General features: G+C 36.5%; 1 protein-coding gene across 6 annotated transcripts in view; it reads left to right on the forward strand.

Annotated features, from left to right (window-relative positions):
• LOC121327940 (leucine-rich repeat and calponin homology domain-containing protein 1-like) overlaps positions 1 to 21,162 on the forward strand; it is a 71,124-nt gene extending 49,962 nt beyond the window's left edge. Inside the window, exons 14-22 of one of the 6 annotated variants that reach the window (XR_005951623.1) lie at positions 65 to 181; positions 1,163 to 1,219; positions 2,271 to 2,337; positions 6,459 to 6,569; positions 11,157 to 11,266; positions 12,028 to 12,165; positions 12,560 to 12,637; positions 18,580 to 18,778; positions 19,398 to 21,162. Coding sequence is in view for 5 of the 6 variants with exons in the window: in XM_041272300.1 (XP_041128234.1) it covers positions 65 to 181; positions 1,163 to 1,219; positions 2,271 to 2,337; positions 6,459 to 6,569; positions 11,157 to 11,266; positions 12,028 to 12,165; positions 12,560 to 12,637; positions 16,696 to 16,899 (882 nt within the window). In the remaining variant the exon portion in view is untranslated. Of the gene's footprint in view, positions 1 to 64; positions 182 to 1,162; positions 1,220 to 2,270; positions 2,338 to 6,458; positions 6,570 to 11,156; positions 11,267 to 12,027; positions 12,166 to 12,559; positions 12,638 to 16,695; positions 18,185 to 18,579 lie in introns of those variants that run through there. The other 5 variants (XM_041272301.1, XM_041272300.1, XM_041272302.1 and 2 more) reach the window with 5 other exon arrangements.
• The last annotated feature ends 1,487 nt before the right edge of the window (positions 21,163 to 22,649 follow it).

A 22,649-nucleotide genomic window follows, 5' to 3' on the forward strand; every position in this document is an offset into this window, starting at 1 on the left:
GTGCTAAAGATGCAGGCTTGTTCTTCATCTACTCTGTAAATGAGGACAGCTTCATATGTTATAGAGAGAAAGTATTGGTGGAGAGCTTGAGTTCCAGAAGAAGAGGGAATTGATTCTAGGAAAAGCCAGGGTTGAGGCCCAGCTTGCATGCCAGCGGTTTGAGAGACAACTATCAAACCAGGTAATATGCCTTGAGCTTCAGTGAGATGAAGTCAAGTCTTGGAAGACATCTTTTCATCTGTGTGTAGCTACTGCTTAGCATCACATACACATAAGAACAACAAACAATCCTTGGTATTGATTCATCCGAACCTTTCTCATCTTGTTTCAGTGTTTTGCAGCATGTCCGTTCATTTTTTTTAACAGTGTGTGTGCATTAACCCTTTAACCTCTGGTATAGCACACTGGTCCCTTTTAAGACCACTGTACAGTAACTTACAGATGTGGTCAAAACTTTGTGCTGGAGATTAAAGAGATACCACAGTGTGATGACCTCTTATTGGTTGTTTGTTTCTGGACAAGCAACTGCATCAAAAAAGGGCCAGAGGATAAGTTAACAATGTCATAATGGCATTCTGGATCTCGCTGAATAGAACAGGGGTGACACACAATTATGTAATCTAAGATACTCTCCCTCAGCAATGTGCTTCAGCCTTTGCAGAAAACAAAACACCCATTAATCTCAGGGACAGATGTTGATCTCTTACCCATCTGGTCCAGTTTAGACACCTGTGGAAGATCTGGGCAGAACTGATTGCACACCTAAAAGCTGTCAGAACGAATAGGCTAGAATGGCCATGAGGTTAAAGGCTATCCTAATCTTGAAACACCATTCCTCATCCATGTTATATAAGCATCTTATTATACATTATGGACTTTATAGACAAAGATATTTGCCCATTTGTATGAGTGAAGGGCCCATTTTGTTTGCCGTCTTGCCAGCCTAACACTTGTGCTAAGCTGGGTCCTTTTGCTTATACCTAATAGAAAGTAAAGACGGCATACAGCACTTTGAAATTGTTGTAGGTCATTTTAGGTGGCCAGTTAGAAAGCCTGAATATCTTGGTCTATAGTCTAATATCAACAATAACACCATTAATGCTACCAAATAAGACCAAAGAAATGTTCGTAGTCCTGATGGAAAATGTCTTTTTCTGTACAGAGTAATTCAAAGACGCTAGAAGGACAGAATGATGTGAGAAGAGCCTCTGTGGATGGGGTGAGTTTCAAATCATCCTCACTGCTAATATAGAATAACACAAAAATAAATAATACTGTTTTGATATGTTTTTTTTTTTTTAATATTTTTTTGTGATTTGAGTGAGTAATGATTAGAAGTACTTTTGTCTAGCTTGGCTCATTTCTCAATGGCAACAGAAATCAATATTCATTTGACATGCATTTCATTGACATTGGTTTTGCAATTACCAGATCTTTTTCCATTCAATATGCAATTTGCTGATACATATAATACAATAACCACAGCAGAGGAAGTGCTTCATTGATTTGCCTTAAAATTCCATAATTTTATTTAAATGTGTATTTGATTAAGATGACCATCTTAGTGGAAATGCATTATATTTAGACTGTTTATAAAGATCCTTCAGCACATATTTCTTTGGATGTTTTTGGCCATTTACACCAAACATTAAAGTAAGGCTGTAAAACTAGACTTATTTAGTATTTCCCATCACTTTCATATTTGGCTTTTTCAAATTTTACATTGAAGTCGACGTACAGTATGTAGTCACAGTAGTTTACAATGCATCAAGCTACTACAAATGCGGCCAATGTATGGGAAAGAAATTACAAATGAAACCAAACATTTTCATTTAAACGTTTGTTAAAGCCATTACATTACAGGTATGGTAATAATGTGTGAAGATACCAAACTGTATGTACTTACAGTAAAATGTGGCCATCTAGCTCTAGGGCACACTTGCATAAACACGGTTTGTCGTGAATAAACAGACATGCCACTAATGGATTAAGCGCTGAAAGGAATATGAGAAGACTAATCATGTGTTGATATATTACAGCATCCCCTACTGGTTTGACCAGTGGTGAAGTGAAGCAGTGGTTAGAGAGTCGGGCAGAGAAGCTTGTCTACTGATTTTCTCTGTAACCTTTGTGTCATTTATTTTGCCTCTCTTCCTGCTCTGAAATGGTAAAACCTGTGTTTGTATTTCAGAAAGTAAAGTTTACAGTATAAGCTCATTCTTATTCTGTTTTGTGATTTTGTATTTATTTTTGTATTTATAATTACCCAGGGTGAAGACAAAACTCCTGCTTCTTCTCCTACTACAAACACTCCTTTTGGCTTGAAGCCTCGATCTGGTAAGTGTAGCTGTTCAGTATGTGACCCCTACCCTGTACCCCCTTCCCCTCTAAGTGAAAGCGTGAGTTGCTTCTAATGCAGTTTGTATTACTTTTGTATGCTGTTGTGTGGCATTTGCAGTCATTCCGGGTGGTTCAGGGCCCTGTCGCTCCAACACAAAGTTATTTGCATTTTACTCTACAACTCAACCGTTACATGGATTTGAGTTTGTAACCTTAAGTGCTGGAGCTGAACAGCCTTCCATGAGGAGGGCTGTTCATCCCAGACCCCTCTCAATGCAGCTCAAAGCCTGAGGCAGGGAGATTAAGACCAAAAATATAACTCAGTATTAGAGAAACAATCCAGAACCAAATAGCATGAAATAGTAAGGTCTGTTTAAAAAAAAAAAAAAATAATAATAAAAGCTATGTAAGCCCAACCCGTAGCACTACTGTGAAATCACATGCCTGATTTGTGTTTTTTCTTTCTTTCTTTTTTTAACTGTTTGAGGCATACTTGAAATACAGTTCTTTGGGGGTTCCATTACCAACTCCCAACAGCATATACATTCCTAAAAGCATGTTGTTACCATGAGCCCCAGTTTTCTTCCTCCCACTTGTTGCTTGTTCTGAGCATCATGACATTAGCGAAGAATAACCTCCATACTTAGAGAGGGGGACACAGAGGCGAGGTGGAGATGGGTCTGGAAGGGTCATGACCCATTTTCATATGCTTGGAGGAAAACGGAGTACTGTTGTTATTAAATAATTGCATAAAATTGCTAATTAATACCATTTGCATGAAATTACTGAAGTGTATGTGTTGCTGTAAATATAAAATAGTAGGTAGAGAAATTAACAAGCATTATTGAGAAAATACATTAATTCAAGTAATTTGACTACATTACCGTAAAAGTCGCTCCCACCTTTTTGAGACTTCAATTTTAGGAAAACACCTTTTTTGTGTTTTTTAAAATACTTTTTTTACAATTTTTTTTTTTTTTCCCCCCAACATGCTCAACAATGATAAATAAAGATAGATACACAGGTTTAGTTTCAAAATAACCCTTGTTTGGAACATTTTATTCCATTAATAATTTTACAGTGTGGTTTTAATTAAACAAACTATTTGTTTTCTAAAATTTAAAAAGTAACAATTAACAGAGCTTAAAATCAAATTATACCTCACATATGTATTAAACTACTGGCATTTTAAGTTCAAGAACATATCATCTTTGCTTCACTGAACATTTCTTTTCAAAACCGTACTTTGACAAATGGTTCCTGCTGCATTGGCTTTTACAAATTCGTTGTATTAATTCAAACAGTGCACCATTTAATAACCCATAAACAAAACATTTTAGCGTTGCATATGGTGCAGTACAATTGCATTTAATTTCCAGCTGTACAAACACATTCATTTTGTTTCGTTAATCAAAACCATAACCATACACATACTTTACAAGTGTGCCACCTCGCTGCATTGACATGTAGAACAGTGTAATACAGTTACAGTACGTATTCAAGTCATTCAAAGTACTCCATTCAAACAAAATGTTTTCTGCATCGGGCCATAAACACTTTCCTCCTATCAGCTCATTTTTCTTTGGCCATTTTAAGTTTGTCTTTGTTTTGTATCCAGTCACAATGTTGACAAATGAATGGCTCGGGAGGGTGGGAATAAGGATATTCATAGAGACTGACAGCTATTGTGTTAACATTAAGTGAAGCAGTATAGCTGTGAAGTTTTCAAGAGGTCAGTCAAGAGTCTGAAAGCTTGCGTTTAACATTCAAAATGACTAATTAGGGTATTGAGAGTAAGAAATTAAAACTTTTAATTAGAACACTGGTTTTGTGTTTCTACCTAGCAACATGACCTGAATGTCGTAGATCCTGAACAAATAAATCGGGTTGTTAACAGTTAAGTTTGTGTGAGACATAACGGTGGCTGTAGTAATCTCATTATGGCATTGGTACAGTAATGTAATATTAGACCGGCACATACGTTACACCGGTATATTAGTTGCTCCCCTCCTTTAAGGGCCCCGCAAAAATGCCTAGAAAATCGACTTATTCAATGCTTTTTATGGTAACTACTTAGTATTTTTTTCTTTGAGTGCTAAAAGCAACGGACACAATTTTAACATGAAAGTTATTTCACCTTGGAATTACCATAGTGTACAGTATATTGACAGAAATTAAACACTCTCATCTTTTATTGTGTATCACATCTCATAATACTTAGCAACACACGGAACACTAAAGAAGTGGCAATAAGGAAATAGACAAGTTCATTTCTAAAAAAAAGATACCGTGTGTTAGTTCCTTTGATGGTTATAGACCTTCGTCCTTTACATATCAAGCATAGTATATAAAGTACTGTCTGTAAATCAAACATGCCTATTTAATTGACTACCTTGTATTATAATATCGTCCTAAACAAACATGCACACAAGAAACTGCTTGCCAGGTACCATTTATTGCAGTGTTTGCTTTCTGACTTACTTTCGGTGGCTGCCTCCTTTGCAATAGGTATTGTTGCAATTTTATTTTAAAGCATTATTATTACTTAGATTTATGAATGCACATTAATATCCTGATTTTTCTACCCTTGACTATCTTCCAACCTTGTCCTGAACGTCACTTCTGTGTGTTAAAAAAAAAAAAAAAAAAAAAAAAAAAAAAAAAACAATACTTAGAAATCAGGAAGATTGTTGAGAGAGTGTTTTATATTATACAATGACAAATTGACGCTCAAAAGAGAGAAGTATCCCCTGGAGTTGTGGATACAAATGTCAAGATAATCACAATTGTGTTTAAAAAGAAATTATCAACAATGAGTAATGCACAGGAAGTGCCAAAAGCCGTGAGAAAGTCAAAGGGCGTTAGTGAACATTTTAACTTGAGCAAAAACATCCCTGTAGTCATTAGGCATTAACCCACTAAACCAGTGTGCTGTTTGAAACATGCTTCAGTTCTTCAGAGCAGGGGTGGGGAACCCTGGTCCTGGAGGGCTGGTGTTCCTGCTGCTTTTTGTTCCAACTGTGCCCTAAATTACTTAATTGGACCAATTATTGGTCTAATTAGATATTTAGGTCACAGTTGGAACAAAAACCAGGAGGTACACCGTCCCTTCAGGAACATGGGTTCCCCACCCCTGCGTTAGAGCTTTAAAAGCACCATGTCCTTTTAAAGCAGCAGCAGTTTTGTATAAATGACAATTTGAGGCACTAATGAAACCAATAAACTGTACCCAAGGCATTTAAAGCACACAAGGAGTGAAGAGATGGATGAACTGCACGCCACAGAGACAGCGCTGACCATTGTTTGTATTCATCTGCTCTCAATCATCAAAGTCAAATTATTCTTAAATGCATTCGAATGAAATGCTAACTAGAAACAGATGCCTGATAAGTTTGTTTTTTGTTTTTTGTTTTTTTTGCCTTGGACAATTATTGTCTTTTGAAATATCTGTTTATTTTTACACTCAAAAGACTGTTCGAGTTAGGCCCCCTTAGAGTGCTTTCTCTAGCAACATAGGAATAACATTGAATTGGTTTTCATTGAATTATACTTCAATGGGTTTCCTCTAACCTCAATATGTCATTAATGTCACTCAGATTTGATACGGAACAATCAATTGAAAAATGTAACAATACATTTAATTTCATCCTTATAGTGGCTAATTGTCAATTTTACCTGTCCAAAATAATGTATTATGTGACAAAACTAAGATCAAAGCAGTGCCAACCACTTGGCACAGCCTCACAGCTAAGCCTTTTGAATGCAGCTGTCTTTGGGCACTGTTTCATGGTGAAAGCGAGTAGCAGTGGTAGTATCTGGTGTTTTCAAATGTATTGTAGCATTAACTGCCAGCTTTAACTGCATGTCATGAAGTTAAAATGTACAAGTACTAACATTCAGTTTTTGTTCTCCATCTTTTGTTTTTTCTGCCTTTCTGTTCACTTTTTCATTCTGTCTTTATTGCACACTTTCTCTTTACATCCATGACTTAAACCCTTACTCATGCATTTTCTCTGCCTATATGCACATATACTTGAACTGCTGCTGCTTTTCCCTGTTTCTTTATCATTTTTCGTTTTCCCATTTTATGTTAAATGGACCTGCCTTGCCTCCTCCAGACCAGCCCCTCCCTTCCTCTCCTCCTCCCTCTTCCAGCCCTCTTACACAGGCCCTGGCAGGGGATAACGCCATACTCACTACCCCAACAGGAGGAGGCATGACAAACAGTGGTAGGTCCTCTTACTGTAATACCAAAAGCTGACAGTGGAATCCACTTAACACAAAGAAAGGCCATAGAGCAATGGCGACAAACAGTTGACATTGCTGCACAGTGACTATGTTATACTACTCTATTTCAATAGTAAGAAGCTGATTCCAGGGTGAATTTTGCCCACGCCTGCAATATTACCAATTGGCAAAACTGGAGTAAAAAGATAATGGTGGAACTATTGGATACAGTGGAATGTTAAGACTTTTTCTTTGCATCATTCCATTTAAAGCATGCTGAGGCTGTGCTACCATCAGATTGCTCTTCACAGTCTTAGTGGGCAGATTTGCATGACAGTGTTATCATTTTCAGATTTGCACTATAATGCACACCGTTCATAGAGGTTAAGGCTGGACATGGTGTCCAAGCTACCCTATACCCCCAAAGAGAGTGTCCCTCACCAGAGGATTTAGTAGTATTTTTTATTTTTCTATTTTATGAAGCAAACAAAAGACTTGTTCCAATCTGTGACCTTTCAGGCTAACAATAAATTCTTACAGCTTAGACAAAGGGCTCTGTTGCAAGCAGAAAGGCTCAAACGCTGCATTGAAATGAGGCTGTAGCAGAGAGCATGCTAATCCAACATTTACCATTTTCTGCATTCATCAAAAAATGGGCTCTTGAGATAGATAGAGATATATATAGATATAGATATAGATATAGATATATATATATATATATATATATATATAGATAGATATAGATAGATAGATAGATAGATTAGATAGATAGATAGATAGATAGATAGATAGATAGATAGATATATAGATATATAGATATATAATAAACAGTCAAAAGGCAAGTCATGGTAACCCTTTAGTAAGTGCAATTGTTATTTATAGATTCTGGTTTTGTCAGCTCAATCGTTCCCTTCTGGTTGAATGCATTTTTGCGCAACACGCCTATTGTTTTTGGGGGAAAGGAGGCTGGGTTGTAAAATTATACAATGTATTGTCAATATCACAGATAGGTCTGTGGATAAAGTGTGGTCAGTTGGTGGCGCTGCTGTATGGAAACTAGAAATGTAACCACGCTCCTGTCATGTATACCATCATGCAAGCACAGAAATCTGTTTCAGTCTGTCTACAGAAGTATCAGCAATTGACAGGAAACAGGAAGCTCAGTAGGAGCAGGCTTCGTTGCTGTACATATTTGATTTGTACGAAACTTTATTTGGGGAAAAAACTAAAAAATCATCCAGAATAGGCAATCCTTGTAATTCAAGTGATGGCGTGGGTTGTAGCCTCAAATGCCTTAAACAGTGTGTATCAGTTTCATTAAACAATAGTTTTGCAATTTTGGTTCTTGGCCCCCAAACGTTTTGCTATCCCTGCTTTATTGTGTACAGTATGTGAAGTATGTGGGTTTACAGTATGTTCCGGAATTGAAAGGCCAATGTTTGTTTGTCACAGTTTGAAAGTAAAATCAAGCGATGAGTAGTTTATGATGTCCCACGTCCTGTTGTGTGACACAAGCTTTTCTTGGATGTATTTCTCTTTAACTGTTCCTGGGTGTTGCAGACCGTTTCATTGTGCTTGTCTTGTCTGCTGTTGCTCATTTCTACATGACTTGACAGACAACGTTCCCTGGCACTGAACAGAGATCTAGTGCAGTACACTGGGTTTCACAGATAGGAACCCTGCCCCACAATGCCAATCTAGCATTAAACATATGCCAAATGTCTGCCTGCTTTGTTATTCTACCAGTCAGTCTGGATGCCTCTTGTGCTGCTTTGTACTGACCTGTTAATTGCCTTCTGCTCTTAAAGAGCTGATAACTAAGATTTTAAAATTAATTATTTAGCACTAGGATCCTTGGGTCCCCTTCACATAACTTTCGGATTGTTTTAAGGAATGTTTACGTTTGTATTCGTTTATATCTCATTTATGAATCAGTCCTTAGAAATTCTGGCATGTGATTGGCTAAAATCTCATCACATCACAAAAGTAGATTAAACTATTCGCTCTGTGATGCGGTTTACAGTCTAATATTAGTATATATATATATATATATATATATATATATATATATATATATATATATATATATATATATATATATATATATATATATATATATATTTTTTTTTTTTTTTTTTTTTTACAAACTCCCCCTTACAAACTGTGAGTGTCATGAACTCTCCCCACACAACAAAGCAAAACATCTGGACTTCAGAAAACGTATTACAAAATGAACTCCAGTAATACTACACTGTGACCTTAGGGCACGTTTTTTAACCCCTTCACAGGCAGATTTGCTTAAGTTGAAAGCCCACCCCCACCCTTTCCATTTTTACTAAAACATTATCTTTATTATTGTTATAAGTAATATTATTTTTAATAAGGTTCTTATAAGGTAACCTCTTTTGGAAAGAAGGTACATATATTGGGGCATACCCAAGACCTGGACTGCTAAACTAGTCTGCTGTGTTGAGTGGGTGTTATTTTTCATGTCTCTAATAGCAGCTTTTCCTAGGCCTCTTAGAGCTCTGCAGTGTTGAAAGTGTGAAGTGTAAAACTCTGATAACCAGCATAATGTAAAAGAAATGCAAATAAGGAATATGATGCACTGCTGTGGCTTTCTGCAGCTTGAGGCTTTCTGGAAAGAATGCCCCTGCGACATTCCAGCTGTCCCCCCCCCCCCCCCCGCCTCCCGCCCCCCCCGTTCATCAAAATACATTTTGTTGTTCCGTGTGTGACCATTAAGAAGCATGCACAGGGTTTTATTTGAGAGACGGTTCTATTACCATGTGGAACCTTGTATTCAAATCCTCCGGCTATTCTGACCCATCTCCACATTAATAATACGTATGACATGCTTCACATTGTATAGTGAAAGACTTGCAGTCAAAACACATGTCAAGAATGTTGAGGTTTCTTTTAGGACTACATATCTGAGAGACATGAAAACCTTTTACTGCAGCTTACATGAGTTTGGGGAGGGTCTGTAGAAAACCCTTCATATCCTTTCAGATGTTTCAGCTTTCTTACTAAGTCACCTTGAATCACTAAGAATAGAAGTAGGGCATTGCTGGGAGACGTGAATACATGAATCCTGATATAATCACTCTGTCTGATTGCTAGGGGAGTTTGTTCCAAGCTTACAGTTGTTCATGAAGGCAAACGCATGAAAACACTTTAAGCAAACTGACCAAAAAACAGCTCATCTTTAAACCCTTCAGCATTCTGAAGATCTCCCTCAGCCATGACCACCTCTATAAGAATCATTTCAATGCTTTTAGTGGTCGTAATTGAGGGATCTCTATGTGCTTTTGTGTAGGTATCCAGATGCTTATCTTAGCCATCACAATCAGTAGTAGTTTATTTGGCAGAATCAACATGAATTCAGTGATTGCCATTTACTTGACCCGCATAGATCCTGAAAAGGTAAAACTGGTCAGGAATAAAGTTTCTGATTTCCCAGACCTGCGTCACTGACTGACATATTAACCAAATTGCTCGAGTTTCTATTTTCAGCATGTCCCTAGATTGCAAGCATGTCTGCTATTTTGTGACATTCTTTAATCTAATGAGAACACACAGGCACATTTTGAATTGCTCAAAGATGAAGTAAAACTTAACAGAGGCACGTGGGGGTGCATGGAACAGGCATTCCTTTAGTTCTAGCATGGCAAGTCCAGTCTTGTATGCAAAGTATAAGATGTCTTTTTGAAAGGTACTTGCTATCTCAGGTTACAATGGTAATTGCTTTTATGCTGATTCGCAGTTGCTTTTTTCTTTTTAAAACCCTTTTTGTTGTGGTGGCCAGGCTAGTCAAGATACTCTATAACCATATTAGGACTCGTATTTCCTTGAAATCCTGATGGATCAAGGCTTGAGACAGTCATGGTTGGCACTCATGCTCCATCTTGTGGTAGAATGTTTTACTGCAGCACAGAAACAGGGAAAGTATTTAAGCCTACAATACTGGCGTTTGGTGATTTAAAGGAGTGCTAACAAAGGTTTTAAAAATCCATTTCCTTCCCTCTTATTAGCATGAGCAGAATTGTCACTGCCTACATTTATTTCTGTTGAATAGCTGTTGGTTCATCTTTGCAAGTATTCTATACTTCAGTTTGGAACACTGCAACTCTTTCAAAGACAATGCTATAGAAGTAAAACTGGGTTCTACTTCCTGATACCTAACTGTACCTGTTAGGTACACTGCTGATTTAACAATGAGTTACTGACTGATAAATTGCTAGAAGAGGCAATACAAATTTGCTTAAACAACATCAGTTAATATCTTGAAAGTGGGGAATTAACAAGAAACTGCAGCCTTTTTTTTTTTAATTGATCATTTTTGTAACCTCAAAACTGATCCAAAAGTAAAAGCTTATATAAACAAAAACAAAAAAGATGTGGCAAGATGTCAGCGCCGATGCAAGAATTCATAAAACATGCATCAGAAATTAAAAATACACCTTCAATGGATAACACCTTAGAATATTAGACCAAAGGTAAGTATTTATGGTATGTACAGAGTCCAAAAAATGTACGTACACTTGTATATTTACTTATTTATTTCTGTATGTATTTTATCCAAACAGTATTCTTAAGGACACCAAGAAAATTAGAGTCCATGGACCCACAGTTTACAATCCGCCGGAAGATGGAACAAATGAGAGAAGAACTGGATCTCATGGATCAGCTCCGTGAGGTCAGTGCCTTACCGACAGCAAGATCATGCTGTTCACAAACCCAATACACCAAGCTACTCTACACAGTACAATCTCAATACACAAAACTATTCTACACAATTCAATCCCAATACATAAAACCATTCTACACAATACAAACCCAATACACAAAGCTACTACAGAATCATGTGTAAAAGGTCCAGCATATACAATGGGAGGATCTGCCCCCAGTTCTAATCTTAACTAAAAAAAAGTTGTTTTTTTTTGGTGTACACTCCCAGTATATGATGATGAGTCTTCCCTTCTTCAACATGACAATGCAGTTTGTCAGATTGTTGAATTATTGTTTATGTTCACACCTACGGCGGGCTTGAGTCTTATTTATAATAACTTGACACTAATGTAGTTCCCTACATTTGTTGTGCTCGGTTCTATTATTAGAACTAACTAAATTATTATTTAACACCCCCCTCCCCCCACCTCCACACAGTGTTGGGGACAAGTGTGTTGTCTACAGGAAGAGCATCTCCGTGGCAGTGGTGCATGACCTTTTTGACTCTCGATGAGGGTCAATAACAGGTTTATCACAAGTAATGCACGTCTCAATAATAACGTTTCAGTACAATAATCAAGACTAAACAAATTGCCAGTAATCAGTTACATTCGTAACCCTGCACCAGGTACAGTCTGTTTTCAATACAGTGTACTAGTCCCCTAAAGCCACTGAGACTGATGCTACATTTGATTGCAGTGCAAGGTGATTTTGAAATGTGTTTTCCAGAACATCGAGAGCAGGTTGAAGGTGGTTTTACCCGCGGACCTGGGATCGTCACTGATGGACGGGGTAGTTCTTTGCCACTTAGTCAATCACATTCACCCCCGATCGGTGGTCAGCATACACGTCCCATCGCCAGCAGTGGTATGTTCAGACTGTGGGATACTCATGCAGGCAGGAGAAGTTTCAGTGCTGTGTTCTAATAAGTTAGAAAACAAAGATCTGTATGTGTTGCTGGTTAATATATTTATGTTCCACCATGACTTGTGCTGGTTCATCTCAGATGTTTGAGCATAAATAATAGTGGTAAAAAAATCATAACTATTATTGCTGTAATGTTTTTAAATTATAATTTACGTTATGGTTGACACAGTTAGTTTAGACTTATGCAAACGTTGGTGTATTTGTTCATTTTCTTTCTATTTTAAATAGTAGTCCTATTTTAATGACTGTATCAAAGTCCAGTTTTCTTTCCACTGTTGTGCAAAAACTGTAAATACAGTTTAAAGCTTTAAGTTGTTTCTGTTACTTTTCACAGCCTAAACTAAGCATGGCCAAGTGCCGGAGGAACGTGGAGAATTTCCTGGATGCTTGCAGAAAGATGGGAGTACCAGAGGTAATTCATGGGCATGTCATTAAAAGCAACTGCATTTTAGTGACTTTGCATTGCTTTAGCACTGGGATGAATAATTAAGACAATGACATGTCACCAGTGTAATATTTGATAACGCGCTTCTTTACATAACTGGATTTCAATAGCGATTACGCAGTCTAAAATTGGAAACGTTAGTGAAGTCATCAAAGTAAATTTGTTTTTTTTTTGGTTTTTTTGGGGGGGGGGTTTAATCATGTCATGGCTTATCGCTTCCACTTACATTAACTTGTAATCCGTACGCCTTTAGGCATGCGGAAATCTACAGAGAAAATGGCAGTGAAGTTTGCAAAGTCTACCAGAATGTGTTACATTACTGATAAGGATAGGAAAAAATTTTTTCTGTCGAACCTCTACAAACTTGGTCAGTCTTAACGCCCAGTCTAATCGAGTCAAAATAGTTGGTATTTTCAATTAAACTAGGTTTAATTTTATCCAAATTGTATGCCTTTAATTGATAACGGAAAAAACTTGTTTTTTTTGTTGGAAAATAACATTACACCTTTTTTTGTTTTGTTATCATTTACTACATATATATATAATATATATAATATATTATATATATAAATATATATATAATATATAATATATATAGTATTATATGGTAATAGAGGGAAAATCTGTTTAAGATTAAGAACATTGTTCTCAATTGACAGTGGCAAAAATGCAGTGTCAGCAGACTGACCACTAGGTGTCCTCAGTAAATCAGAAAACAGAGTGGTAGAGAAACACCTCAGTATGTTGTAATAAGGTCATTGTAAAATTGGATGATTGAAATTGATTGTTATTCAATTATGAACTGTGTATAACTGAGGGAATTTTGTGTGTCACAGAAGAGAGTAAGAGAGTGTGTTGGACAGAGTGGAATAAGTTGTTGTACTGTGAGCAGGGCCGTAGCCAGCCATGAAAAATCATTTAGGCACTCGACTCAGCTACCAGTGTCAGTCACGCACTGCCTGAAATAAGCCTCGAGGTATCACACTTACTTCAGATGCAAAAGTAAAATGCATCTAGATACACCAGAACAGATATTTAGGGTTTCTGGTTTTCAGGTGTTATTTCTGAGTGCTGTGCCTGCCTTTATTGTTGCAATTCATGTCTTAAAATGTTATTTAATCATGGAAAAATGATAATGACAAAATAAGCTCAACTGTTTTTCTACCAGTACGTTTCTAAAACAACAGCGATGACTGCTTTACCCTCACTGCTTGGAGGCTGTAGCCTTCATTCTGCACGTTATTCACTGGAGTAGAAAGAAGTCTTAGTTAATCGGCTCGTTTCACTTTTTTAATAAGAATAGAGTGAACATAAAACATATGTAAAGGCAGGTACATTCATCAGGAAAAAAACATAAACTCTAGATATATTTTACATAGCGATATTAAATTGAAGTACAGACAGTAGCCTACTAAACACATCAATCACTCAACATAAGTAAATAGACAGTAAAGATTCTGAAGAGCACAATGTATGTGCACTGTCACAACGAGGGCTGAAGTGTATTTTTATTTTGCATCATAGCAACATGTAAAAGGCCTAAATAAATAATTGTTACTCTGATTTTAACTGTGGCCCGTGCCTCATAGCTGGCCACGACCTTGGTGAGTAAACAAGACTGATGCGTGTTAAAATACAGGGAACCAGCAAAGCCGTCCTGGGACAGATAGAGAACCAACTTTAAAAGTGTAGTTAGTACCTTCAAGTGAAGATGGGCTTTTTGTTGTTTTGTATTACTCACATTGTAAATACAATATATATATTTTTTAAACTGAGGCTTTATGTTAATACAGAGTGTGATCTGTTGGCCAATTCAGAACAAATTGGCGTACGCATAAGCTAGCCTTACCTCAACAGTTCGTCTCTGTGATTATTAGTCTACAGTACATACTGAGGTGTACCATGCTGAGTGCTCGTTATACTAACCAAAGCTCCAAAGTTACAATCCCATTTTTAAGTTCTTTCTTTGATAGCCATTTGTTCTGATGGTTGGGTTATACTGAGCAAGCTGTGTGGTAATACAGTACACAGACACATGCTTCTCTAGTTTTTGCAGCATGTGGCAGGGTATCTATCTAGTTTGGTGTTAATTCAGTTTGGGTGACTAGTCTTGTGTCTAAAGTAAAGAAAATGCCCAAACATTCATGGCAATAAAACCAAACACGAGAAAAGTAAAAACTGACACAAAAAACTGACTCCTATTTAGATATTATGCTGTTAATGAAAACTAAAACAATCCCTGAAAAAACACAGTGACATCCATAATGTATGCTTACATTTCCAGTAAGTCTTCATATTTGTTATTCAACAAAGTAATAAATCGCTGTCCTCAACTACTGTTGCAGCTGCATCCACTGGCGCCATCCTCTATTTGTTATTTAGAAACTAATAGAAAATAAACTAATTTGCAATTGATTACTGTCTGAATCAATTGCTCTGGCTGTCCTTTTTCCATTGTGTTTGTTTTCAGCAGTTAGGCACCGAGGCATGTGGCTGTTCCCACAATGCACACCCTGTCATGGCTTATTGCTGAAGCAATGCATTCCTCTTCCAGGGATGTTGCCTGCCCCAGCATGCTCCTCTGTCTAGTTAAACATTTCCTTTTGGGACAGGAAGATTTCTTTGCTGGCAGATGTATGGTCTATAAATAGATCAGATAAATATGCCATGATCACAGCGCCTTCAAAAGCAAAGGGCAAGACGAGAGCCTGAGCGGTGGGTCAGCATTGTGGTTTATTGGCCTTTCAGATGGTACATGTTTATTGGATTATCAGTTTAGATCTTTTTAGGTCTGTTTTGTTTCTCACTGCTTTTCTATAATACAAAAAAGCTTTCTCATATATGTATATGTTTAAATGTCTTACTATGAACTAAAACGAGCTACTAATTGTCTCCATGCCAGAGCACTTTTTACTGAATTTCCATATATCTTCAGCATATGATTAGGCTGTATCTTTCTGTTCCTTTTGCTTTACATACTAAAGCAGTGTTTACTTTCATCTATACTATGTATATATACTGATTGCTGTGGGTGCGTATTCTATTTGTATTCAATGTCCTAGTTAGATTCTATAGTCAAGTGCTCTGGTTGTTAGTGTGTAGATTTGCTTGTACTGCAGATGACCATATTTGCCTCGCTGCTTCATTGATCTGTCACCGGTTGTGCTAGCCATATTGCAGCACAGCATCTCATGCTAGTGAATTTGTTTTTCCAGCCTTTGCAGTCATACCTAAGCCTAACTTACACAATCGTTTTTTTTAACTACACCTATCTACAGACTGCCTTCATTACCTATAACACTGATAAGTTGCTTTGCTCACATCTTAAGTTTCCACAAGTGCCTTCGCGTTTGAAAAAGACAGTATCCTCCTGCTTCTAAAGTCAGCTGTTTTTTTTCTGAAAACAGCCACATAAAGCTGAAGTCTTAGTAGAAAGTATTTCAGTATGTTTTAGTGCCTACAGCAACATATGTTCCCACTTGTTAGAATTTGAGATATGTATATAAGTTTCTCAGTCCTCAACACCTCATATAGACTGTATGGTGGTGCCAAACTCAAATTTTAGATGTGTTCTAACAACTTCCATGTCAACTGGGGTGGACATTCAGTTTGGCCCTGCCTTGTCTTTTTAAATCACAAGCCTGCTAAGTACCAGTGATTTGTTTTATGACCTCAAAACATATTTCAAGGTCTGTCTATTGTTGTTGTTCAAATAGTTTTAAAGTGCAAATATTTCCGCTTTAGTCTTTTTAACACTACAACTGTTCAAATAAATGTGTACCTCTTCAAAGCCAGGTTATAACAAGAAACAAGGCACAAATGCTTGCTGTGTATCCCTATCTAATCTCTATACTGTCTCTTTCAAAAAAAAAAAAATGTATCCTGTGCTAGTCCTAACAGCTCAGTTTGTTAAACTGAGACCTTTCTTGCTTTCTTTTTCTTTCTCCCTGATTCTTGAGCTCTTCTGTGTTTTTAATTGAATGCCCTTTTTTTCTGTTCTGACGGCTGCTCGTTCCCGAGGATAGGCTGACCTCTGTACTCCCTACGACATCCTGCAGTCGGACATCTGCCACATTCGAAAGACTGTGTGTGCCCTGCTGACACGTGGGGACACAAGCACACAGCCTCCTCCAGTCTCACGCCCCTGGGACCTCTTTGGCTTCGGCCTCTTAAACTTGTTCTGTCTAGTACTGCTGTTTATCGCTTACAACTGGAGCGCACTAATTTAACCTGGTTTGCATGTCGTTTTTCATTCTGAACACACAACACACTTCAGTTATTTTATTGTTCCCTTATCAGTGCAACATCTTTTCAGTGACTAGTCCCTCTCTGTGGTAGTAATCTGCAGACCATGTTCAATTTCTGAAGCGCCATTAGAAATGTAGTTGCTGTATGTTATTCTAGACTTTCTGAAGGCTCTAATGAATTCACTCCCTCTGTTGTTTATGCTCTTGCTTTAGAATTAGCACTGCTGTGGTCCATGTTTTTGTACCAGTAATAAAATACCCCTAGATTTATTAGATTTAAAATTGTTAAGCTGGTGAGATACATTTTTACGTTTCTTGACTAACTGGCGATATTTATATACAAATCATCTCAAAGGAAGAATCGATTTCTGTATATAAACCACTTATTTTTTTATATAAACCACTTATGTGTGTGTGACTTGAAGATTGTTGTTTTCTGCAGACAAGTTCCAGGGCCTGGAGCATTTCAAAAGCAGAACAATATATTAGGCAATAGCACTAAAAGAGTTAGACTAGATTAACAAAGCCTCCTAACTCAATGCTGGTCCAAAGACCTCCTGTGAAGGTAAATAGAACCACATCCTCAACCAGCTCTAAATTCTCTCCCTAGCTGGTTTAAACTATGCACTGATAATACTGTGCTTGGCACAATCCTCTTTACCTTTGTACCTTGCAACACTTAGATTTTGCCAAATGGCTGTTGTTATGAATGGTGAATCTTAGTAGCCCTAAAGCCTGGACAGTCCCAAAGTTAAACAATGCAGCAGTTTTTGCCACATCACCTTCTGGTATATATTTTTAACTAGTGATAGTATGTTTAGTACTAACAAATATTCACCTTGCATTGAGAATATATACTAACAGGCCATTACCAATAAGATACCAGTACATGTATATGCAACTATGTATATATAACATTACGTCTATTTATAGTTTCTTTTATATTTAGTGTAGCGGTGGTAAAAAAAAAAAAAAAAAGTATTTTCTACTTTTGAATTCATGTTGTATTAATGCTGGTTAGCTAAAGTAGCATACTTGAAAAACTCATCATCTGTATAACAATCCCCCTGGTCACCTGACCATTCACATGACCACTGGGCTTACCAGTTCTGACACCTTAAGACTTTCTCAAGGGATAATTTGGTAGTGTACATTAGACATTCTAGGAGTCTCTTGATGGACCGAAGGCAAACAGAAGAGTGTCCTAAACTTACTGCAGTAATCCTGCAAAACCTCCTCAACAATTGGTATGTGGGATTATGTCACCCTGGTCACTATTCACAAAGCTTTACCACATGAGTTATTTAAAGAATGTTATTATATATATATATATATATATATATATATATATATAATATATATATATATATATATATATATATATATATATATATGTTTTTAACTGTCAAGCACAGTTTCATGATTATCAAATATTATTTTATTAATAAGATGAGACTATGAAAACCCATTCTTTAACAGTTTTTGTGAATAAGGGCCTCCTGTGTCACTTCCACAGAAGGTACGGCACAATCTGTATGTTCTATTCTACTGTGTAATCTATATGCGTAACATAATTGTCGTTTTGTGTTCATTGCTTCAACGCTATATATAATTTTGTGTTTTACATTTTTATTTTGTGCTGCTTTTTTTGTTTCATTTTAGGAGAAATTATGTCTGCCCCATCACATACTTGAAGAGAAAGGCTTGGTTAAAGTGAGCATAAACGTCCAAGCGCTGATAGATGTGTCCACAACCATTCAGGCCTTGTTTACATGAACATCGAGTAAGGCCGACCGGACACTGGGTTCAGAACGCTGCCTACAACAGAACAGCACACAACCCACATGGGTTTGCAGAACCAGTGAGCTAACACCTTCTATACATTGCTTCTATACCTCCTGAAAGACCATTGTTTTAAGAGACATTATTATACTTTTTTTTTTTTTTTTAAACAGTATCTCCACAACTTTAATAGTAATCAAATTTTGAGCAGTGAATTGCTATGTAAAGATACAGGTTCTGCAAATTATGTACAGCTGTTGGAGCTCACAAAGATTAACCAGAAAGACTATAGATAACCTAGTCGAGGTTTCCCTTTGCAGCAGTAACATATCACCATAAGAACTGCTTTTAATCAAGCTTTTTGGTGTATTGACAGTCTATAACCTGTTCCAATATCACAAGATTCTTATTTATATTATTTATAGAAGATTTTTATTCATCTGTGAGGATTTTAAGGTGTATATGTCACATAAAATGTATCGGGTTAAGTTTTAATTCTATTAATATATGTTTTTGTATTCAGTTTAATAGGTAATAAGAGTAAACTTGCAAGGTTATGTTCTGTAAACATGTAAAATTATTAGGATTTTTTTTTTTTTTTTTTTTTTTTTAATTTAAATGGCTCTCCAGTGTGTCCCGGGAGGCAGTGACTGACTTGCATTGTTTCACTTCATTCCATACTGTTTCTAACATTCCAGGATGTGCTCAACACTATCAGCCCCATTTATACAATGCATACGTTTTGGGAACGAGTGAATGAGGCTTTTCAAAACAGGCCTTTATTTTTGAAAGCAGTTCGCTCTTGTTAGTGGAGCTGAGGATTAAGAGCCAGGAGATCCAGGGCTTTGGACCTCAGCTCTGGGAGTGGGGGGCTCAGTTACACCTAACTGAAACATGGGTTAAGACCCACTGGAAATGAAGTTACTATCTCTGTTGGGCTATCCAAGATCATCTCTAAAGGTATTGTGAAGGTTTTTATTGTTAGTGCTATACAGCTTACATGTTATGAAGAGGCACAACCCAATCCCCATTAAGCCTACAAATGTGGACTGAATGAGTATAACCAGAATATAATATACTTCCATATAATGTCAAATAACATTGTGATCTTTGAGCGTGAACTTTTGAACACTGTATAATGAGTAAGTATAAGAAAAAAAAAACAAGCAATGCAAGGACTGGAATTAGGTATGGATTCTGTATAGATACAGTACAAGCTGGCTATCTGAGTTATATAAATCACAAATGTCAGGATCAATGTAACTGCTGATAACTATGAATTCAGTTTTTCATGACGTGATAATCTCAGTTGAAAAAAAACATGAGATTTCAGACTCAAATTCAGCCAGTTAACTGTTTTGTTTATGAAGTAAAACAGCCTTTTGTAGGGATAACCTGGCAAATTAGAACAGTTTTTACACATTTAAATTTCACAAAAACAAAATGACATGCTTGAAAACATTGCACAATGTATATTTGTGTTTACTAAAGGCACTGCAAAGCTGTAAAAACTGATAGTGAATGTTGCACAAAAAGTGTTCTAAATGGGGTTATCTTTTAAAAAAATGTTTTATGAATGTGCAGTTTAATTAAGCTTGGTGTCCTAAGAAAAAAAACTACTTCAAGATTCGTATGCAGAATCTAATGCAATTTATACATGTTTTTCTTGCTAGTTGCCAAATCGACATAGGAAAATGTCGTGTCCAGCAAATGTAGATAAATATTGTAGACCGGAGCAGATTTCTTTAGAAAGTAAAAGTAAAAGTGATAGAGTAGATTGGTGGTGTAGGAGGTTGTAAGGTTGCGATCAAGAGAGGTATGTAGTGTCAGTGACAATAAATGGAGCTGCAAAGTGATACTGGTTTGTGAAGGGTAGATATTATGAGTACAGTATTAAATACACTAAAGTTATGATTTAAATAATCAACATCCTTAGGCCAGTCTTCACTGGGGTCTCGTCATACTGCCTCAGGTGCTCCCGTGGGTTAGGGAGGTAAAACCAGCAGGGACTGTTTCTCCTCATCGCTCAACAGCAAACCCTGCTGGATAGGCGCCCAGTGAGCTCAGAGCAGACACCTGCAGAGACTGGCCTTTGTCCTCGAGAGGTCAGTATGTCGTTGACATCTGCTCTCAAGTTCATGGGTGAAAAAGAAAGCTGGCTTGGTCGTGGGATGAACCTTCATGTCTCCTGAGCCATGCAGGAAATTGCTGTGCTTCGGAGAAGAATGATTTGGCATTCCAAATTGGAAGAAAATCAGGGGAAAAGCTATGTTTGGACACACCAAAATGAAAAATGATCAAAATACATTGGCCTTGTTGACGCAGTATTTTCAGTACCAGTGCATGTAGTCAAGTATAACTTCCTGTAACAAATGACAGTCTTAACTAACTTTGTACAAAGGATATTTGATACACTTTTAGCTGGCTTTACTTGATGTTATATATTTAAATTCGTGTGTGTGTGTGTGTATATATATATATATATATATATATATATATATATATATATATATATATATATATATATATATATATATATATATATATATATATATATATATATATATAATATCCCATGGATGTCCTTAGGTATATCCATAACTTGACTTAATTCCAAGGCACCACCGCTCAGAAAGTACATTTTGTAAACGTTACACTTTTTGTTTGCTAAAAACTCAGTTCAAGCTATTAGACTACAATTAATACATTTCACTTGAAAAATCAAACCGATACAGTATATTGATGGGTTCAATCATGTTCATCTTTGTATGCAACCTGAATTCCTGGTTGTTGTATTGATATAACTGTTAATAGTTACAGCCAGTTGTTTAGGCCTGCATTTTTCAGTTCATCAAATCAATTTGTGAGTTTTTATTACTTGTTACATTTTACTTTGCAGTAGTAATTGTACACCGCCAATATCCAGGATAATACTACAGCACGTGACGTGCAGGTGAAAAAATAGCTGAGTAAACAAAAGCATCAGCATGTATTGTTGAAAATAACAGCTCGCTTTACTACATTCAGTTTCAAATTTGTACCAAGTGGCAGCTAGCACCTTTATGAAATGACCTGCACTTTAAAATCTAAATTGTTTTAGTTATCTGTAGGGATTGTAGATATTTTGCTAAGTGTTTGTGTAATCTAAAGAAAACTGATACATTAATTTAAAAATAGATGAAAATTAAATTGGTAATTGTATTTACCAGAGTATGCAAACTGCTGCATCTTGAGTAGGAACGTTTTCCTGCTAGTTTGCTTTAATGTGTATATAAGATGACACTGCATATGCATGGTCTCTCTCTCTCTCTCTCTCTCTCTCTCTCTCTATATATATATATATATTTTTGCTTATATATTATTTTGTTTTACTGGGGTTTATGCATTTGTTTAAAGTTGGCTGTATAATACAATAAATATGAAAATATCTTCATTATTTTGTAATACTGCTTTTTATGCAACCTTCATGAGTATGGCTATTCTTTTAAACCATCTTTGTACAGCATTCATATGTGCAATGTCTTACTCGCGTGAAACTTGTTTTTACCATACCCTGAACTTCTGTAAATAGTGTACACACTGCAGTACAAACATTTCTTTTTTGTAACAGTAAACCTTATTTGTAAAAAGCAAAAATGCCTCCTATTTTTTACGTGTCACTTCTGAGTGTAATGTATGAATACTGATAAAACTGGTTAAATGCCTTTTGGGTGGAGTCTAGGTCACATACTGTAATGTTTCAGAGGGCCATCATATTTTTATATTGCCGGCTTATTTTATCTACACTCCATGTTAGCAACTGTTCACATAAAAAAATAAGATCTTAACAGTGGTGGATCTAAACATTGCCACTGTTTCATTAATATGGGACCTTTTGTGTATCTGGAGCCTGGAGTCAAACATCCAACATTTTTTTTTTTTTTTTTTTTTGTGAAAAATCTGTAATGCTG

Source organism: Polyodon spathula, chromosome 15, assembly GCF_017654505.1.
Source record: "Polyodon spathula isolate WHYD16114869_AA chromosome 15, ASM1765450v1, whole genome shotgun sequence".
NCBI classification, from domain to species: domain Eukaryota; kingdom Metazoa; phylum Chordata; class Actinopteri; order Acipenseriformes; family Polyodontidae; genus Polyodon; species Polyodon spathula.